Here is a 20,509-nt window from a genome sequence, read left to right as displayed (position 1 = left end):
AGCAGTTGAGCGTCTGCCTTCGGCCCAGGGCATGATCCTGGGATTGAGTCCCACATAAGGATTCCTGTGAGAAGCCTGCTTCTCCCTCTGCCTATGTCTCTGCCTTTCTCAGGTTCTCTCATGGATAAATAAGTAAAATCTTTTAAAAAAATAAATAAAAATAAAAATGTAAAGGTCAACAGAGAAATGAGGTGGTCATCTTTTATAAAGAATAGGTAGAAAAAAAATAGGTAGAAAAGGCTTTTCTGGTAAAATGGCATTTAATAAAGATGAACTAAGGTAATCAGCTAATCAGCCATCTCAGAATAAGGTGCTTCAGATAGAGGGAACACAGGAGCAAAGGCCCTGAGGTTGAAGAAAGTTCAGAATGCTAGAGAACTTAAAAATACCTGTTTGCCTAAAATGAAGTGAGCACCAGGAATAAATCAGGGGTCTTACAGGCAGGATGACCACATACCTTTTAATGCAAACCAGGATGCTCTCTCAATGATAAATTATATGAAGGGCAGGGGGAAGCTTAAATATGCTGACACAAAATATAAGCTGGTACCTACCACCCCACTCTTAGACTGATCACTCTACTTTTAAAAGCTATAGTGAGGATTTCCACTTCCCTTAAGTGAAATGGAAAACCTTTGGAGAATTTGAACAGAGGGTTGATATAATTTACTTCACTTTTTAAAGGGTTCATTCAGGCTGATTTGTGAAAAACAGAGGTAATGAAGGGGATTGGACAAGTCCAGAAATTAAGAGACAGCAAAGAGACTATTGTAATCACAAGAAAAGTGGCTGGGAATGGAACGGTAGAAAATAAATTCCTAGCCTCAGTATCTGAAGATGTTCTATGTACACAGTTTAAGTATCTTTTTTTTTTTTTCAACAAAAGGACTAATTTGCATTGATCAACCAGTAAACAAGAATAGGATCACCAATTAACGTTTCCACTTCTCATCCTAGATTTCAGAAACAATATAAATTGGCTGACACAACTGGGCAGGTTTTTCTTTTATAACAACAAATGCTCTAGCTTATAGAGAAAAGTTCTCGAGAAATAGTTACTCTTTAAACTTAAGAGTACTTAGATTCTGACAATAAGAAAGGGTCACAAGAAAGGGTCATGTTCTACGTGGGGATGGACTCATGGGAACTGCACATGAAAAGTAAAAAATGAGATAAACCATGTTTTCCCCACCTTCCTCAGTTAGCAAAAAACTGTCAGCAGCTAGTAAATACTAAAGCCTTCTAAAAGCCCTAAAATTTTAGTTCCAAAAGTCAACAGAAAGTGTTTTCTTATCCTCTTTAAGGATTTAAGCACTCTTTAAAGTTTTTGGTCATCTCTGTACAAAGGGATAAGTAATAATAAACTTACATAAAGTGAAAATAAAGATATAAACTAATAAAAATTTTAGTTTCCCTTCAATAACCCACTCCCTTTCAAAAATGTATTCAACTAGGGGTGCCCAGGTAGCTCAGTCAGCTAGGCATCTGGCAGAGTTGGGCTCCCTGCTCAGTGGGGTCTGCTTCTCCCTTCTCCCTCAGCCCCACCTCCTACTCGCCCCCATGTTCACTCACTCTCTCACTTGCTCTATAAATAAAATCTTTAAAAAAATGTATTCAGCTATTTAACCTTATATTTTCAACATTTTTAACCTCTTAGACTTGTATTTCTGACACTTAACCACCCAAAATGATTTTTAAAATAAATTCTGTAGTATATTTAACCTGCACTTTCCCCAGTAGGCTCTATACCCAACATGGGGATTGAACTCACAACCCCAAGATCAGGAAGTCACATGCTCCAACTGAGCCAGCCAGAGCCCCAGTGTTTTTAGCTTTAACTCCAGGGTACTGTATATAATTTTACTCTAATAAAATTAAGTTGTAGTTCATGAGTATCTTCTAACCAATTTCATTTTTTTTTTTTTTTTTAAGATTTATTTATTCATGAGACACAGAAAGAGAGAGAAGGAGAGAAGCAGAGACACAGGCAGAGGGAGAAGCAGGCTCCATGCAGGGAGCCCAAAGCAGTACTCGATTCCAGGATCTCCAGGATCATGTCCTGGGCTGAAGGCAGGCACTAAACTGCTGAGCCATCCAGGCTGCCCCAACCAATTTCATCTTAAACCATAATGCCCAAACTTGAACTACAAAAGAATGGAGTACTAATCTAGTAATTCTCATTCATTTTTAAAAGATACTTAATCTATAAAAACTACCTCTGAAAAAACCTAACTTCACTACTTATATTTTGTGTAACACTTACCTTTTGGGATTCTTGCTATGTGATCGAGACCTAAAAAAAGAGAATATCTATTTTTAGAAAAAAAGAAGTGAGAAAAAGTACAATGTACTATTAAATTTACATCCTTCCTGATTTCTAATCTTTTTATTAATTCTATAAATATAAGGCACATATGAATGCACACCAATTTTTCCAAAATATACCATAAACCATACAGACTTGCCCACCATGGCTATGAGATCCCCTAACTAGGATACCTGACTCTTAAAAAAGAACAGGCTCCAAGGAGACTAAAACATGGTACATCACCACTCAATAACTCTACAGAAATGACTTCCCAACCTGGAAAAAATTCTGTGTTATTTTTATCTCTGTCATTTCTTCTTTCTCTCCAGAAAGAGAAAATTTTCCATAATCTGAGATGTATGAGATGTATTCATTTTCAAACTATAACTTCACATAGCATTCAATCTTACAGCATCTGTTTCTTAACAGGACACATGATAACCCTTATTAAAGCACTCTTCACATTTCTTAGCACATACTTAAAACTCAATAAATAGTAATGACTAGTACTATGGGCACTAGGAAACTACAGTTGTCTCGTGGGGAATATACAGCACAACTGAGGGTGGCTTGGGACTCAGCCTAATTTGAGTTTTAATACTCTGGCTGCACCACTATCTGTGACCTGGACAGATTACAGATCTCTCAGCTTTGCTTGTCATTTGCAAAAGAAGGACAGTAATATAAATTTCACAGGGAGATCGTAAGGATTAGATGAGCTAATATAGGCAAATTCTTAGCACTGTACTTGATACATAACAGGCACTTAGTGACATTTTTATCATTATCCTTTTCAATACCATAGTTAGAATCCCACCTTGTGTAACTATGTACTTGCTTGTCATTTCTTCATCTTTCATTCTTGGTTACATTTCCTCAAATTCACAGAGGGTTTAAAATTTTTTGTTTTTTATTTACTGGTTTATTTTTAAATTTTAAACACATTTCTAAATCTCATTAGATTTTAAAATCAATCTTAAATTTGTCTGTTGGCAACAAAGGAGTAGGAGGTTATCTACAGATAAGAAAATGTAGTCATGGCAAAGAAGTTTTTTCTCATTTGACTATCACTTCACAGTTGAATTATTTAAATCAGTCGCACTACACTCAGAATCTTAACAGATTTCTATATGGTCTTATATTACAATGCTGGGCAATATTCCCATAGAAACTCAGTGTACATAAAAGAGAATAGTGATAAAACTATGAGACAAAATTTATAGTAAATGAACATTTATCAATGGATTTATGACAGCACTTCTCCTAAAAAGGCAAAATATCCACATGTACTTTTCATTTTTTTCATTACAGTGCAAAAATATTACCTGCTATAAACCATGTAACACAAAGTCAGTTTAAACACCTTGAAATAGACCAAGTATAACATGCTCAAAGCTTAGGGGAGGCTGGCATGACCAAGTCACATATTATAAAGGGTTTTAATTAGGCACAAAAATCTGCTGTAGATAAAGGATTTAAATTTCAGAGATGTGTAAGACAATTAAAGGAACACTATACATTAGAACTACAAGTAACTCTTTAGTGACATACCTATCATAACATTGTTTAAAAAAGTTATGTACATAAGTTCAAAAAAGGTTGCTACCATGATGAGACACAATTTGTTGCCAATGGGTCACTCAGAACATTTAAACATTCTAAATATGAAGAATATGATTTTATCAACTAATGAATACCAATATAAAAAGAACTGCATATACTTAGCTATTATTAATACAATCTTAATAGTTTATAGCTCCTAGGGGTAAAAATTATAGAATCAAAATTATAGCTGAAACTGCTGAGCCACCAGGGCTGCCCTCTTCCATACTTTTTGAGAGAAATCACTTTGACTGGGACTGCTGGGTGGCTCAGCGGTTGAGCGTCTGCCTTTGGCCCAGGGCATAATTCTGGGATCCAAGATCGAGTCCTACACATCAGGCTCCCTGCATGGAGCCTGCTTCTTCCTCTGCCTGTGTCTCTGCCTCTCTCTCATGCTGTGTCTCTCATGAATAAATACAAATTTAAAAAAAGAATCACCTTGACTTAAATTGGCTGTAACTTAACATACTTGTATAAGCATTTTCACATGGTAACATTTTCAAAAGTAAACAAATCTCTCATGTCTAGATTTATTAACACCTAAAATCTTATACCAATCACATCTCTTTTTAGAGCCAGGGAGATTCAACTTCACATACTTGGACTATTCAATTAATTACTCCATACCTCCTCAGCTTCTCCCTTTCTTCTCTCTCCCTTTCTTCTCTTCGTTTCAGGCGTTCCTGATTTCTTTTCTCCTGTTTCTCAGCTACAACTCTCTTAAAAGACAATGACAGTTCAAATAATAAAAAATGAGGAGCATTATTTACTGGGTCCACTCTTAACAAGAATTATCCTAAACTCTACCATATCTGGTTCCCAATACAGTACAAGTAACATCAAAATCTGTTTAGTAACAATTAAAAGTTCTGCTGGGTAAAATCACTACGCTTACAAGTCTAGTTTCCAAAATCTTTCGCCCTTCTGGAGAACACTTGTAAAATTTTTTATTTCTTCATGACTTAATATTTCAAAATCATTTCTACAAGATTCTTCTCCTTTGAATGTTTTCTAACATTATTTTGTATTTTTTTAAAGTTTATTTATTTATTTTTTTAGTAATTCCTACACCCAATGTGGAGTTCCAACTCATGGCCCTGAGATCAAGAGGCACACGCTCTACCAACTGAGCCAAGATGTGCCTATTTTTGTTTTTTTATTTTTTTTATTTTTTAAAGGACATTACGTATTATAAATCACTACAAGTTCCCAATTCTCTAATTTCCAAAATAAAATGTCTTCTGTCACTTCCAATTACCATCCCAATTCTATTGCTTCAAAAAAACACACAGTAAAGTGCCAAACAGTCCTGTTGCTATGTCTGTATCTGCAAAGATTCCCAAATACGTAGCATTTTTGAGTTTTAATTTCGAGCTCACTAACCATTATATAGTGAAACTTACTTTGTCATTTTAAATAAAAATTTACCCAAAATCATCCTAGCTACTCAGAATACTTAGAAGAGCTCACTGTTAATTATGAATATGGAGATATCCCTAAGTGTTTCTGACTCCACATTATTTTAAATGTCAAACTACAGATCTTGGGTTAATTTGAGCAAAAAAAGTCACTATCCAGTGTTTGCTACCTCTGAACCTATCTTCTATTCATGACAAAATGCTACACTGCCATAATTTTTTAAAGATTAGCCTCATGAGGGGCAGCCCTGGTGGCTCAGCGGTTTAGTGCCGCCTTCAGCCCAGGGTGGGATCCTGGAGACCCGGGATCGAGTTGCATGTCGGGCTCCCGGCAAGGAGCCTGCTTCTCCCTCTGTCTGTCTCTCTGCCTCTCTCTCTCTATGTCTCTCATGCATAAATAAATAAAATCTAAAAAAAAAAAAAAAAAAAAAATTAGCCTCATGAGACTGATGGAAAGTAAACTCATTATATACATTTACTCTGATTTTATTTACATCTTTAGAAATACCCTATGTTTGTTGTTTCCTTATCTTCTCATAATAATTCACCACCTGAGTAATAACTGTATTGCCTTTCTCACAATACCATGTATGTGACAGTAACTGTCCTTTTTTAAAAGATAGATTTCATCCGAATTCCTTTCTGAAATGGGAGCAGGAGCAAAAAATAAAACTAGAGATCCAACAAGCTTGCTATTTAGTGAAGAACTGCAAAATATTTCAAATAAATACTAGTCTCATTTTCTGTCTTCCTTTAAACTTGTATGAAAGAGTTAGTTTAGAACCCAGTTTGCAAGGCCCGTAATTCAATGTCATCATCAAAACAAAATACTACCTCCCAAAATAAGGGGACAGTATTTATAAGTCTTGTTTCTCAGACATTATCCATTAAACCAGTTATTTCCATTTATAATTCTACACTATTTGGTATGAATTTTTAGCAAGGGCACAGTCAAGAATGATACAAAAAGATAACTAATACACATCAAAACAATGAGTGGTTAAATAAGATTAAGCACATAGTATTAATTTACCAATGTACCTTTAATTCTTCAAGCTTCTCTCTTATTTCAATAAATCCCAGGTGCAGTTTACCCCCAAAATGATCAGCCAGTCGTCTGTCATTATCATGAAGACCTAAATAGGCAGAGCAGACTTCACAGACTCGAAGTTTCTGTTGTTGGAAACTGGAAGCTGGCATAGAATTCCGATAAACTTCCTAAACAAAAGTGAAAAAAACAATGTTCATATAAATCTGAGTCATACCATTACACAAAATAGACTGTTTATACAAAAAAAAAGTTTTCTAACGAATACATAAAAGAATGGCTATTTTTGTCATAAAAAAGATGGCTTCCAAAAAAAAAAAAAAAAGATGGCTTCCACGTATTCCTATCCTCTGTCCTTGGGACTTCTCCACTGGAGGTAAAAGATGGAGACTCAACTGTATTTTGCCAAGAACTACTCTAAGAATTCTACCATGGTAAAGAATACAACTGTCAGAAACCGTTTTCTGTGTTCTACTATGTTTCGTTTTCTACAACTTTTGTTAAAAATGAAATGTAGTGGGGCACCTGGGTGGCTCAGTGTTTAGTGTCATTATCCTGGGGTCCAGGGTTCAAGTCCCACATCAGGCTCCCCAGAGGAAGCCTGCTTCTCCTTATGCCTATGTCTCTGCCTCTGTGTTTCTCATGAATAAATTTTTTAAAAATCTCTATTTCCACTAAGAGAAATAGTTCTATATGACAAGCAATGAAAAGTGCCTTAATGAGAGTAAATGTCTAACACTCAACCATTTGATTTATAATAAGTTCATTAATGAGGGATGCCTGGGTGGCTCAGTGGCTGAGCATCTGCCTTCGGCTCAGGCCGTGATCCCAGGGTTCTGGGATTGAGTTCCGCATCAGGCTCCCTGCAGGGAGCCTGCTTCTCCCTCTGCCTGTGTCTCTGCCTCTCTCTGTGTGTGTCTCATAAATAAAATCTTAAAAAAAATTTCATTAATGAAATAATAATTAGTGGGTTTGTGTATCTGCTGTATCCTTTTTTCCCTTTTATCTGAGGCCAACAGCATGTTCAGTTAAAATACATTACATTTCAAAGCCCCCACAGAGCTTTGGCTAAGGCTCTTCAAGTGGACATTGCTGGATGGAATCTATAGAAAAGTTCTTTCAAAGGGAGTCAATAGACTGAGACAAAAAATATCACCAATGGCTGCTATCACATGTGGATCAGAAACTGATGGAAAGCAATGTTTACAGTTTTAAAAATGTCTCAATACCAACACACTTATTAATTACAAAAAGAAAGCACTGTAACTTCAATTTTCCAGTGGAAAAATAGACCAATCACCAGAAATGGGACAAATCACTAACATGTGCCTTCTGATGGGATGTAACATTACTGCAATGGTACTGTCAAAAATATAACCAGAGGGATCCCTGGGTGGCGCAGCGGTTTGGCGCCTGCCTTTGGCCCAGGGCGCGATCCTGGAGACCCGGGATCGAATCCCACGTCAGGCTACCGGTGCATGGAGCCTGCTTCTCCCTCTGCCTATGTCTCTGCCTCTCTCTCTCTCTGTGTGTGACTATCATAAATAAATAAAAATTTAAAAAAAATATATATAACCAGAAAGAAAAATCAGAAAAACCCAAACTGAAGGACATTTTACAAAGTAATGAGCCTGTATTTTTTCAAAACTGTCAAGAATATGTCAAACAAAGACTGAAGTTCCAGACTAAAGAAAACAAGAGGGACAGTAACTAAATGCAGTACATGATCCTGAACTGGGCCTTAAACGAAGAAAAAAAAAATGCTTTAGTAAAGAAGATTTTTTTTTTTAAAGATTTTATTTATTTACTCATGAGAGACACAGAGAGGAAGGCAGAGACATAGGCAGAGAAAGAAGCAGGCTCCATGCAGGGAGCCCGATGTGGAACTTGATCTCGGGTCTCCGGGATCATCATGCCCTGGGCCGAAGGCAAGCGCACAACCTCTTTAGCCACCCTAAAGAAGAATATTATGGAGTCAATTGGAAAAATCTGAGTAAAGATTTCATTAATTGTATCAGATTTCATTAACTCTATCAGTGTTAATTTCTGATTCAGATCATTATACTGTGGTTATCTAATGAATATCCTTGTTTTGAGAAAATACGCATTGGAGTATTTGGGGTTAAAGAGGCATATTAAAAAAGGGGGGGGGGGATGCCTGGGTGGCTCAGGGGCTGAGCATCTGCTTTTGGCTCAGGGCATGATCCCGGAGTCCCAGGATCGAGTCCCACACTGTGCTTCGTGCATGGAGCCTGCTTCTCCCTCTGCCTATGTCTCCTGCCTCTCTCTCTCTGAATAATAAAATGTGTCTTCATAAATAATAAAATCTTTAAAGAAAAAAAGAGGCATCATATCTATAACCTAATGTCAAACAGCTCAAACACACACACACAAGAAGAGAAAGACAAAACAAGTATGATAAAATATTAACATTTGGAGCCTGGGTGAAGGATATAGGGGAATTCTTTATACTATTTCTTTTACCTTTCTGAAAATATTTCCAAATAAAAGTTTGTTTTGTTTGGTTTTTTAAAAAACAGGGTGTCTCGGTAGCTCAGTTGGTTAAGTGTCTGCCTTTGGCTCAGGTCATGATCCTGGTGTCCTGAAATTTGCCTCATTGACTCCCTGCTCAGCGGGAGTCTGCTTCTGCTTCTCCCACTCCGTGTCCCTCCCCACCCAGCTCATGCTCTCAAATAAAGTTAAAAAAAAAAGAAAAAGAAAAAGAAAAACAAATGTATGACACTAGGAGGCAAGTTAACTCAATTTCTGTGCCTTGTTATTCTTCTTCCTCTTTCTAGTTATGTACAGAGAAAAGGCTTTAGGCAGATAGCCATACTGTCATCACAAATTGGTAAGCATAAAGATGAATCCATTTAGTATGGATGGCTGAATATAAAGCCAGAAATAGCCTGTGTACTTGATAGAATCATGGAGCTGCTATACCAGCTCCAGACTCCCTAACTACAATTATTTATCAAATGAGAAAAAAACCGGGCAGCCCAGGTGGCTCAGCGGTTTGGCGCCACCTTCAGCCCAGGGTGTGATCCTGGAGACCCGGGATCGAGTCCCACATCAGGCCCCTTGCATGGAGCTTGCCTCTCCCTCTGTGTCTGTGCCTCTCTCTGTGTGTGTGTGTGTGTGTGTGTGTGTGTGTGTCTCATGAATAAATAAAATCTTAAAAAAAATAAAAATAAAAATAAATGAGAAAAAACCCTTTCTTGTTTAAATCATCATAAGTTTTCTATTATGTACAGTTGAACACAATCTATAATGAGCAAGTAAATTTTTTAATGCATTGTCCCTAGTAAAAATCAACTATGATAAAACATAACAGGCTAAAGATGCCACTGTGTGATACTAGAAAATCTTCAAAAACATATATATATGAAATTTTATGAAAACTACAAAATAGGGGCAGCCCCGGTGGCTCAGCGGTTTAGCACTGTCTTCGGCCCAGGGCCTGATCTTGGAGATCCAGGATCGAGTCCCATGTCAGGCTCCCTGTGTGGAGCCTGCTTCTCCCTCTGCTTGTGTCTCTGCCTCTCTCTCTCTCTGTCATGAATAAATAAATAAAATCTTAAAAAAAAAAAAAGAAAACTGCAAAATATATAACCAATAATAGTTACTTAGGTTCATTACTTGAGTCTTTTGGGGAAATAAGCTATAAAATACTAAGCATTTTAAAATTCATAGTGTTTATTTTCTAGAATGGTATTAATTAGATTTAAACAAATCCTAAGTATTTAGACTTCAAAATTAACAAGAATGGCTACACGGTATGTCTTTTTCCATCCTATTAATGTCTCTATATTTAAGGTAGATTTCTTGTAGCTAGCATATAGTTAAGTCTTGCTTTTATTGAAGATTTGAGAGAGAGCATGTGCATGTGCACACAAGCACAAACAAGAAGGAAGGGCAGAGGCTCTCCACTGAGCAGGAAGCCGGACATGGAGCTCAATCCCAGGACCCTGGGATCACGACTTGAGCTGAAGGCAGACGCTTAACCAGCTAAGCCACCCAGGTACCCTAAGTCTTTCTTTAAATAAACAAAAAACAGGGGTTTTAAATAAAAACCCTTTTTTTAATTAAAAAAAAAAAACAGTCTCACAATCTGCCTTTTAATTGGAATGTTTAGACCATTTGCATTTGACATCATTACTAGCACACTGGGTTTAAGTCTACCATTGTGTCATCTTCTATATGTCCAATCTGGGGTTTGTTCCTTTCCTCCTTCCTTCTTTTGGATTAAGTATTTTTTAGGATTCATTTTATTTCTATGATTATACTTTCCTCCCCCCACTGGTTTATCTTGAGTTCATAGTATTCAACTTTAACTTATAAAAAGAAGCTAGACAGACTTTTTATTAATATCAAAGGAGATTCTTTTTTTTTTTTTTTTTAAGATTTTATTTATTCATGAGAGACACAGAGAGAGAGAGAGAGTCAGAGACACAGGCAGAGGGAGAAGCAGGCTCCACGCAGGGAGCCCGACGTGGGACTCGATCCTGGGTCTCCAGGATCAGGCCCTGGGCCAAAGGTGGCACTAAACCACTCAGCCACCAAGGCTGCGCCCTCAAAGGAGATTTCAAAGCAAAAGACATTACTAGGACACTTTAAAATAATAAAGGGTTTAATTATTAAAAAAAGACACAACAAACTAAACGTGGATTAACCTAGTAACAGAACTTCAAAATACACGAAGCAAAACCTGACAAAATGGAAAGGGTAAGTAAATAAATCCACAGTTCGATGGAGACTTTAATACTCCTCAGTAAATAGAACAGAAAATCAATAGGATATGGAAGAGGTGAATAACCAATCAACTATCTTGACTCAATTAACATTTATGAACACTCCACTTAATAACACAGAGCATCATTCTTTTCAAATGTAGAGCGGATTCACCGAGACCATGTGCAGGCACAAAACAGGTACTGATGTAGCTAAGAGACCTGAAATCACACAAAATGTTCCCTCACTGCAACTGAACTAAATTAAAATCCAATCAGAAAAATACTTGGAAAAAGCACCAAATATACAAAAATACACTCCTAAATAATTCGTAGGTCAAAGAAACCACAAGTAATTAGCAAATATACAAATTGAAATGAAAATAACATTAAAAAACAAGAGTAACGTATGAAAATATGTGGGATGCAGCTACAATTATGTCTAGAAGAAAATCTGTAGCATTCAATGGGCTAAAATCAATTATCTAAGCTTCGTCTTTAAGAGGGCAGAATAATAATTAAACTGAGGTGTGATACAGTTAAGAGCAATGGAGGGATCCCTGGGTGGCGCAGCGGTTTGGCGCCTGCCTTTGGCCCAGGGCGCGATCCTGGAGACCCGGGATCGAATCCCACATCGGGCTCCCGGTGCATGGAGCCTGCTTCTCCCTCTGCCTGTGTCTCTGCCTCTCTCTCTCTCTGTAACTATCATAAATAAATAAAAAAATTAAAAAAAAAAAAGAAAAAAAAAAAAAAAAAAAGAGCAATGGAGACTATGGCAAAACGGGAGAATACAATCCCATGTGAAGGTATCTGATTTTCTAACAAATATCAGATGGTCCGAACAAAATAGAACTTTGTCTGCAGGGTATGAGATTTTGACCTGTGCTATGGAGAAAGAATGATAGGAGACTCCTAAAGTACCAGCAGATTGTACTGAGATGGGAAGAGAAGGGAGAATGCTATGGTTGGACAGGGGTAAAATCAAGGGAGAGAAGGGTACCATAGGAACCACATTTATGCATTGTGTGTGTGTGTGAGACTGTTAATGACAAGCTGGTTTAATTTCATTCACTAGTTATACATTTCAACAGATCAAAGCCTCTAAAGTAAAAAAAAAAAAAAAAAAAAAGACCACCCACAACTTTGATGCATGATCCACTACTATGGTACAGACTAAATTTTTTTTTCTTTTTTTTTCTAAATTTTTAAAATTGGTTTAAATTGTCTTTACTAGCAATAACTTTTCAATAATTTTCAATCTAATATGTTTTGACAGTAAGGCTATACATATTACCATTAAGAATCTTCTCACCTCTGCTTCTCTTTTTTTTGCCCGTGCTTTCTCTACTTCATCCATTACTTTCTGGGATTCTTCGACATTTCCTTCAGCTCCCAGTTGTTCCACCTTGGCCAACAACTTACCAATTTCTTCATTTAATTCGTGAACACGTTCTGCCTAGAAAGAAACAGAAAAGAAGATCACGAATAAAAAGCAGAATTATCCAAGTTCAAATATTTCATAAATGCTTAGAAAAGACAAGTTATCTAAGGCAATAGGAGTATAACTAATGCTGAGTATATCATAAATGAACTGATGGAATATGAGGATGTTTTATGCCTACCTGTCCTCACTACAATGAAGTCAGGAACATAACTGAACTCAATTTAATTATTACTTTACAACCTCTACTTTGGCAGTGTATTCCAGGTATAAAATACCACTTCTTCCACAATCTACCCCTGTGTACCTTTCCAAACCATCTTTTGCTGTTCTCATTCATAACATAATCTATAACTATATCTAGTTTCCCAAATTTACTGTTTTTTGTCTCTGTGACTTTGCAGAGTGATGCCATCCCTCTTCCTGGGCTATCATCCCTTACCTCCCCTTGCCTGAACTCATGTATATCTATTCATTCAACAAAATCCAACTATTCTGTGAAACATTCTTAATCAATCACATCTAAACTCCACTTAAACATAAGAGTGCCAAAACCTCCTTTGTGTCATCTTTTTATCTTTCATAACATTATGTACATACCATTACTTTCAAATATATACTTTTTTTAAAAAAAAAGATTTATTTATTTATTCATTCAGAGAGAGAGAGAGAGAGAGAGAGGCAGGCAGAGACACAGGCAGAGGGAGAAGCAGGCCCCATGCAGGGAGCCCGATGCGGGACTCGATCCTGGGTCTCCAGAATCACGCCCTGGACTGCAGGCGGCGCTAAACCGCTGCGCCACCGGGGCTGCCCTAAATATATACTTTTCTACACACATACACACACACTTATGTATAAACTTTTATATACATATCTTAACACTTTGTAGATAACTATTTTTATTTCCCATCTTTAGGGACACCTAGGTGGCTCAGGGTATTATACCAGAGTCCAGGAATCAAGTCCCACATCAGGCTCCCTGAGGGAAGCCTGCTTCTCCCTCTGTGTGCGTCTCTACTTCTCTGTGTCTCTCACGAACAAATAAATAAATCTTAAAAAAAGAAAAAAATATGTATGTAGTTCTCATCTTTTATTTCCAACGTCCAACAAATAGCATAGGCTCAAACAGGAGTTATAGGAACGAACTGGCAGATCTTCTTTAAGACAATATATTACTTTAGAGTCCAACAAGCCTGGCTTATTGCCAAACCAATTATCAGCTATGTAATTTTGACCACAATTGCTTAACCTGAATCCACTTCCTCATCTGAGAAAAAAGAATAATACCTATCTCACAAAGTTGTGAGAAATGAGAGAAAATGTGCCTTACACACACTGCACAGCACATTACTGACTTTCAGTACACTACCATAGCACTGTGTCTCCCTTAGCCTTAGTTCATGTCTTTCCCTTGGGATTACTTTTTGCCTTATGATCTGTCCTCCTCCTCCTCACCATCATCCTGAGAATATAGTTCATTACTATTGTTTTAATGGCATATGATACCTATACAGTCTTTTTATTGGCCACAAAGTAAGTATTCAGGCTGTGTAGCCAATCATATTAGCAAAGACTTCAATTTCTATGGACATTCGATCACAACAAACTAGTGTGCTAATAATCTTTAGTTCTCAAATATCCTTCAATCCAAAATATTCATCCCTCAAAGAAATTTTGAACTCTATTTTCATTTTCTTATTTCTTTAGCAAGGTGGCATTTTTCTCTCAATAGCTGTTACAGAATGATTGGATTATGCCCCAAACTCTTCACCATTCCCTATATCCATTTCTTTGCTATATAATTAGTATCATATTCTGTTCTGACTTCGGCCATGTAACTGACTTTAGTTTAATAGAACAGTAGCAAACATGACAGAAGGAAAGGCTTAAAAAGCACTTGTGTGACTTATTTATTTATTTTTTTAATCTCTTCCACTACCATAAGAACATGGCCAGGCTAGCCTTAGCCTCATTTAATGGCCTTTGATCAGGGATCCCTGGGTGGCGCAACGGTTTAGCGCCTGCCTTTGGCCCAGGGCGCGATCCTGGAGACCTGGGATCGAATCCCACGTCGGACTCCCGGTGCATGGAGCCTGCTTCTCCCTCTGCCTGTGTCTCTGCCTCTCTCTATCTCTCTCTGTGTGACTATCATAAATAAATAAAAATTAAAAAAAAAAATGGCCTTTGATCAGAGGACATTTGAGTTAGCCCAACTGAGATAGCAGTAACTTCTCCATCAAGTTCAACCTAAACTCATGGGCTAATAAACACTTAATTGTTTTAAGTCACTGAGTTTTTTTTTTAAAGATTTTATTTATTAATTCACAAAAGACAGAGAGAGAGAGAGACAGAGAGAGACAGAGAGAGAGAGAGGCAGAGATACAGGCAGAGGGAGAAGCAGGCCCCATGCAGGGAGCCTGACGCAAGACTCGATCCCGGGACTCCAGGATCATGCCCTGGGCCAAAGGCAGACGCTAAACCTCTGAGCCAGCCACCCAGGGATTTCCTAAGTCACTGAGTTTTGAGGTAATTTGTTAAACAGCACTTTTGTAGTGACAGATAACCAATTACAATGCCCCATAAACCAAGATAGCACTTGTGGATCTTTTTCAACCATGACATTAGATCCCCACACTTTAGGATCCCATCTTTAGAGAACTTTTCAGAAAAAGTTGATTAAAAATAACTGCTTCCTCAGAGCACCTGGCTAAGTCGGAAGAGCATGCAACTCTTGATCTTGAGGCTATGAATTCAAAGTCCCATATAGTGTGCAGAGATTGTTTAAAATAAAAACACATCCTTTCCACAAAGGAATCCACTTCCCTTTGTACATACATCTCTGAGAACTATATTTAATGTTGTCATCCAAACTCTATCTGGGTAAACTCTTTGTCTCCATTCTGCGTTTGCATAAAATGTACAACCTATACTGAACAGCACAAAATATTTCAAAGTATTAAGTCATCAAATCAACAAAACACAAAGTATGGGTTATTTTTTTTTAAGCTTCTGATTAGAGGGATGCCTGGGTGGCTCAGCAATTGAGCATCTGCCTTTGGCTCAGAGCATGATCCCAGAGTTCCAGGATCGAGTCCCACACCAGGCTTCATGCAGGGAGCCTGCTTCTCCCTCAGCCTATGTCTGAACAAACTCTGGATATTAGATAATATTAAATTGTTAACTTTATGGATGTGATTTTATGGTTCTGTTTTAGAGGTGAAAAGATGTGACATCTGGAATTTGCTTTTAAAATAATCAAACGAGAAAAAAAACTGATTACGAACCCTTTGGGATTTATTATTCCTTTCTTTCTAGATTTCTTAATTTGCATTTTTAAAGTTTATTTATTTAAGTCATCTCCATACCCAACGTGGGGCTCAGGCTCACAATCCAGAGATCAAGAGATGCACGCTCTACTGACTGAGCCAGCCAGGCACAACTCTTTCTACTTTTTGCATACTAAGTTTACAACAAAACCAAAATTTTTTTAAGTAGGCTTCACACCCAGCTTAGAGCCGAACTCAGGGTTTGAACTTATGACCCTGAAATTACGACCTGAGCTAACAGATCAAGAGTTGGATGCTTAACCATCTTGGGCCACCCAAGTGCTCCCACAACAAAATATTTTTTTAAAAGTGGTGGGTATAACAGAACATCTAAAGATCACTCAAAACTCAACATTAAAAATAAGCAATCCACTTGGAAAATGGGTATAAGACATACAGACATTTTACTAAAGAGAGAACATGTGCTGAGTGAAATCAATCTCAAAAGGATACATGATTCCATTTATGTAATATTCAATAAAATAGCATAATTATAGAACTGGAGAATACATTAGTGGTTGCCAGAAGATAAGGAAGGACGAATTGATATGGCTATAGAGATGTAAGAGGGAGTCTCATAGGGATGCTAGAGTGAAATAACTTAATTATGGTGGTAGTTACTCAAGTTACTTACATGTGATAAAACTGCAGAGAGTTACACATGCACACACAAGTACACAAATAACTGGTAAAAGCTAAATAAAATGTTGTGATCGAAAGTGTACTACCATTGTATAAAATATGAACATAAGGGGAGCCTAAGGAAGAGTTCAGAGAATTCCCTATATGTCTTTGCAATCTGTGAATATAATTATTTTAAAATAAAAAGTTAAAATTAGTGAGCTGAAATTATATTTTGTAGTACTAATGAAATGACTGAAATTCTTACCTTTGCTGCCACTTCAGCACTAATCTCTTCTTGAGTTTCTGCTAGTCTTTTCTTAGCCACTTCTGTTCTTCGATCACAATCTGCAATGAATGACTGCAGATGATCCATAGCCTGCAAAGTTTAATTAGAAGACAATTATTGCCAGAAAAACCAACTTTATTCAGAAATATCTTTACGGAACACTTGGGTGGTTCAGAGGTTGGGCGCCTGCCTTCAGCTCGAGATCCCGGGATCCGGGATCGAGTCCCACATCAGACTCCCTGCATGGAGCCTGCTTCTCCCTCTGCCTATGTCTCTGCCTCTCTCTCTCTCTCTCTCTCTCTCTCAGGATGTATCACTCATGAATATCTTTACTCTAAAATTATACTTAATTTTCTGTTTTTTTAAAGTAGAGGAGCCCAATGCAAAGCTTGAACTCACGGCCTTGAGATCAAGACCTGAGCTGACATCAGGAGTCAGACACTTAGGAACGCCTGGGTGGCTCAGCGGTTGAGCATCTGCCTTTGGCTCAGGGAGTGATCCCGGATTCCTGGATTTGAGTCTCACACTGGGTCCTTGCATGGAACCTGCTTCTCGCTCTGCCTGTGTCTCTCATGAATAAATAGATAAAATCTTTAAAAAAAAAAAAAAAAAAAAAAAAGGTCAGACACTTAACCAGCAGGGCCACCCACATGCTCTTACACTTATTTTTTTAAATGCTAATAGTGTAGTAAAAGAGTAACAAAAGCAGATTCAATTATGAATCAAAAATACTAGTCATCACCTATCATCCTGGCAAAGAGTAAACATAAATAATTCCCAGGAAAGGTAAAGCTACAAGGAAACTGACACTCATATTCCACTGAGTGCAAATCAGTCCAGTGTTTCAAAAAGGTAACATGGTAACTTGTGTCAAAAGCCTTAAAAATGTTCCCTTAGTCATTTTCCTTCCAGAAATGCCTTTTAAAAAGTAATCAGATATTTAGAAGGCTTAATAGTTAAAGATGTTCCCTCACAGTGTTATTTTTAAGTGTAAAATTGTAAATACATTAAATATCTAGGAAATGTAGAAATTTTTATCTTTAGCCATTAAAAAAAGGTTTTAATAGAACATTTAATGACACAAGAAAATGTTCATGATTCATTTGTAAATAAAAAGCATGTTACACAGTATCATATGCCATAAAATTCCAATTTTGTAAAATAGAGCAGAGAAAAAAGTGGAAGAGCATATATAAAATTTTAACAATAATTCTTTTTGAATATATTTTTAATAATATTTTTCTGTGCTTCTCAAATTTTCCACAATGAAAATGCTACAATCAGGAAAACTTGCTTTCTTTTCAAAGAATAAACCAGTGACAATTTTAGCAATTTCTACATTGTAAAAATCCACTTCGATAATTGTATTAAAGATTTTCACCAAGTATTTATTAGTATGTCTGTAATTAAATAGTAATTCATCTAAAAGGAAACTTTTTAAGATTTATACCTAAGTCAAGCAATTTGGACTTTCGTATCTTACTGTACAGAAATATAGCTAATTTAAAATACAAATGTTTAATTAAAAATACCAATTTATTTAGCACATAGCAAATTTTAAGAATTTCTTGAAAGTAAAAAGCAACAGGCTCATTTGAAAGCTCTTATCTGTGACAACAAATAGTTAGCTCTTTTAATTTAAAATTAAACTTTATGGGGCACCTCAGGGAGTCATTGGGTTAAGCATCTGCCTTTAGCTCAGGTATGATCTCAGGCTCCTAGGATGGAGCCCTGAGTCAAGTGGCTTTTTTTATTACAGTTTTTTTTTTTTTTAAGATTTTATTTATTTATTCCCTAGAGACACAGAGAGAGAGGCAGAAACACATAGGCAGGGAGAGAAGCAGGCTCCTCAAGGGGAGCACAATGTGGGACTTGATCCTGGGGCTCTGGGACCACCTATTGAGCCAGAGGCAGATGCTCAACCACTGAGCTACCCAGGTGTCCCAAAAAATTGTTTTAAATAAAATTCATCTTTAAATTCACAACATTAATCTATTAAAATTTCCTTACAGGAAGATAAAAGTGGCATTTCAAAGCAGTGAGAGGAAAAAGATGGACTAATCAATAATGCTGGGTCAACTACACAGCTATCTGGAAAAAGAAAGTTAAATCTATACCTCAATTCCTTAGACCAGCACAAATTTAAGTTGGTTCAAAGATCTAAGTGTTTAAAATGAAGCCATAAAAATACCAGAAGAAACCATGAGAACTCTAATCACCTCAAAATAGGGAAGAGCTTTTGAATTAACACATTAGAAATTTTTAAAGCATTGATAAATGAAACAACTATAAAAATATTCTGCCAAGGCCCACACCAACTAAAAGAAAAACTGGGAAAAAAAAAATCCAATATATTATCTATGAGAAGGGGCCGATTTTCATAACATGTAAAGTTAGACAAGTTAGAGAAATGTAAATATCCAAGATTAGCCAACAGCCAAAAACTAATTGTACATGAATAGTTCACTGAAAAATAGATATTAAATATAAGAAGTATGTTTAAACTCACTCATAAGACAAATGCAAATTAAAATTACATTTATATTCCACATTTCATCTACCAAAGTTGCAAAGGAATCTTTGACAAACACACCATGTCACCATATAGGAAGTAATTTCACAAATTACTGGTAGAAGTATAAATTGATGTCTCATAGAGAATAACTTGGCAAAACTTTTCTTGGACTTGGTTATTCTATTTCTAGAAATTTATTCTATAGGTACTTGATATGTAGAAAGAAATAATATATTACCATACTATAATGATAAAATATGGAAAATGACCTAAATATCCATACCCCTAGATCTAGATGATGGTTTCTGCTGTATTTTATGCCCAGAATATATTAAATCAAAATCCAATTTAAGATGTCTCCCACCCAACTATTTAGCCTCATGTTAAATTATGTTTACATAGATTTTTTTTTTTTTTAACAGAGAAAACAGAGAGAGAGAACGTGCAGGGGCAAGGAAAGGGAGAGAGAATCTTAAGCAGGCTCCACGCCAAGCGTAGAAGCAGATGTGGAGGAGTTGTCTGGCTGGCTCACTCGGTTAAGTATCTACCTGCCTTTGGCTCAGATCATGATCCTGGGCTCCTGGGATCCAACCTCACATTGAGCTCCCTGCTCAGCAGGGAGTCTACTTCTCCAGCTGCCCCTCAACCTCACTTGTGCTCTCTCTCAAATAAATAAAATCTTAAAAAAAAAAAAAAAAAAAAAAGCCAACGCGTAGCTTGATCTCTTGACCCTGAGATTATAACCTGAGCTGAAATCAAGCTGAACACTTAACTGACTGAGCCACCCAGGCACCCCTGATTTTCATTTCAGTCAGCAGAAATTCTTAGAAAAGAAGTAAATGGGGGTGCCTGTTTTATCTTTCAAACCAAGTAAAATACCTATCACATCTTACTAATAAAAAGTTATAAGATGTATGCTCATTGTTCATGTAATGCTAATTGGTATGTTCTATATAAATTTTTAAAGTTACATTTACAGATACAAAAATAAAAATGAGTGTAAAAACTCAGTAGATTATTTTTTAACTCAGTAGATTATTAAAGGGCCTTAAATACACCAGAAATTTGTTGTTTACATGTGCTTAAACTAAGGTTTCCTTAATCATTACAACTTTACTGGAATAGTTTAATTTTCAAAAGAATATATGTATTGCATGATTTTTACAAATTTTCTTAAAATACTGATTCACATTGTATTTTTTTTAAATGTT

The 20,509-nt window shown here is 36.6% G+C and overlaps 1 protein-coding gene across 21 annotated transcripts in view; it reads right to left on the bottom strand.

The window, feature by feature from the left end:
* Positions 1-20,509, bottom strand: part of LUC7L2 (LUC7 like 2, pre-mRNA splicing factor) — a 62,420-nt gene that overhangs the window by 7,400 nt on the left and 34,511 nt on the right. For all 21 annotated transcript variants that reach the window (XM_072777379.1, XM_072777375.1, XM_072777377.1 and 18 more), the window contains 5 exons: positions 16,763-16,873; positions 12,419-12,562; positions 6,370-6,546; positions 4,538-4,629; positions 2,264-2,293 (listed from right to left, as the gene is read on the bottom strand). In XM_072777379.1, the coding sequence (XP_072633480.1) occupies positions 2,264-2,293; positions 4,538-4,629; positions 6,370-6,546; positions 12,419-12,562; positions 16,763-16,873 (554 nt within the window). The remainder of the gene's footprint in view (positions 1-2,263; positions 2,294-4,537; positions 4,630-6,369; positions 6,547-12,418; positions 12,563-16,762; positions 16,874-20,509) is intronic.

The sequence above is a fragment of the Canis lupus genome, chromosome 15 (assembly GCF_048164855.1).
Source record: "Canis lupus baileyi chromosome 15, mCanLup2.hap1, whole genome shotgun sequence".
NCBI classification, from domain to species: Eukaryota; Metazoa; Chordata; class Mammalia; order Carnivora; family Canidae; genus Canis; species Canis lupus.
Note: the sequence above shows the minus strand (reverse complement) of the source record. Positions and strands in the feature narration are given on the sequence as shown.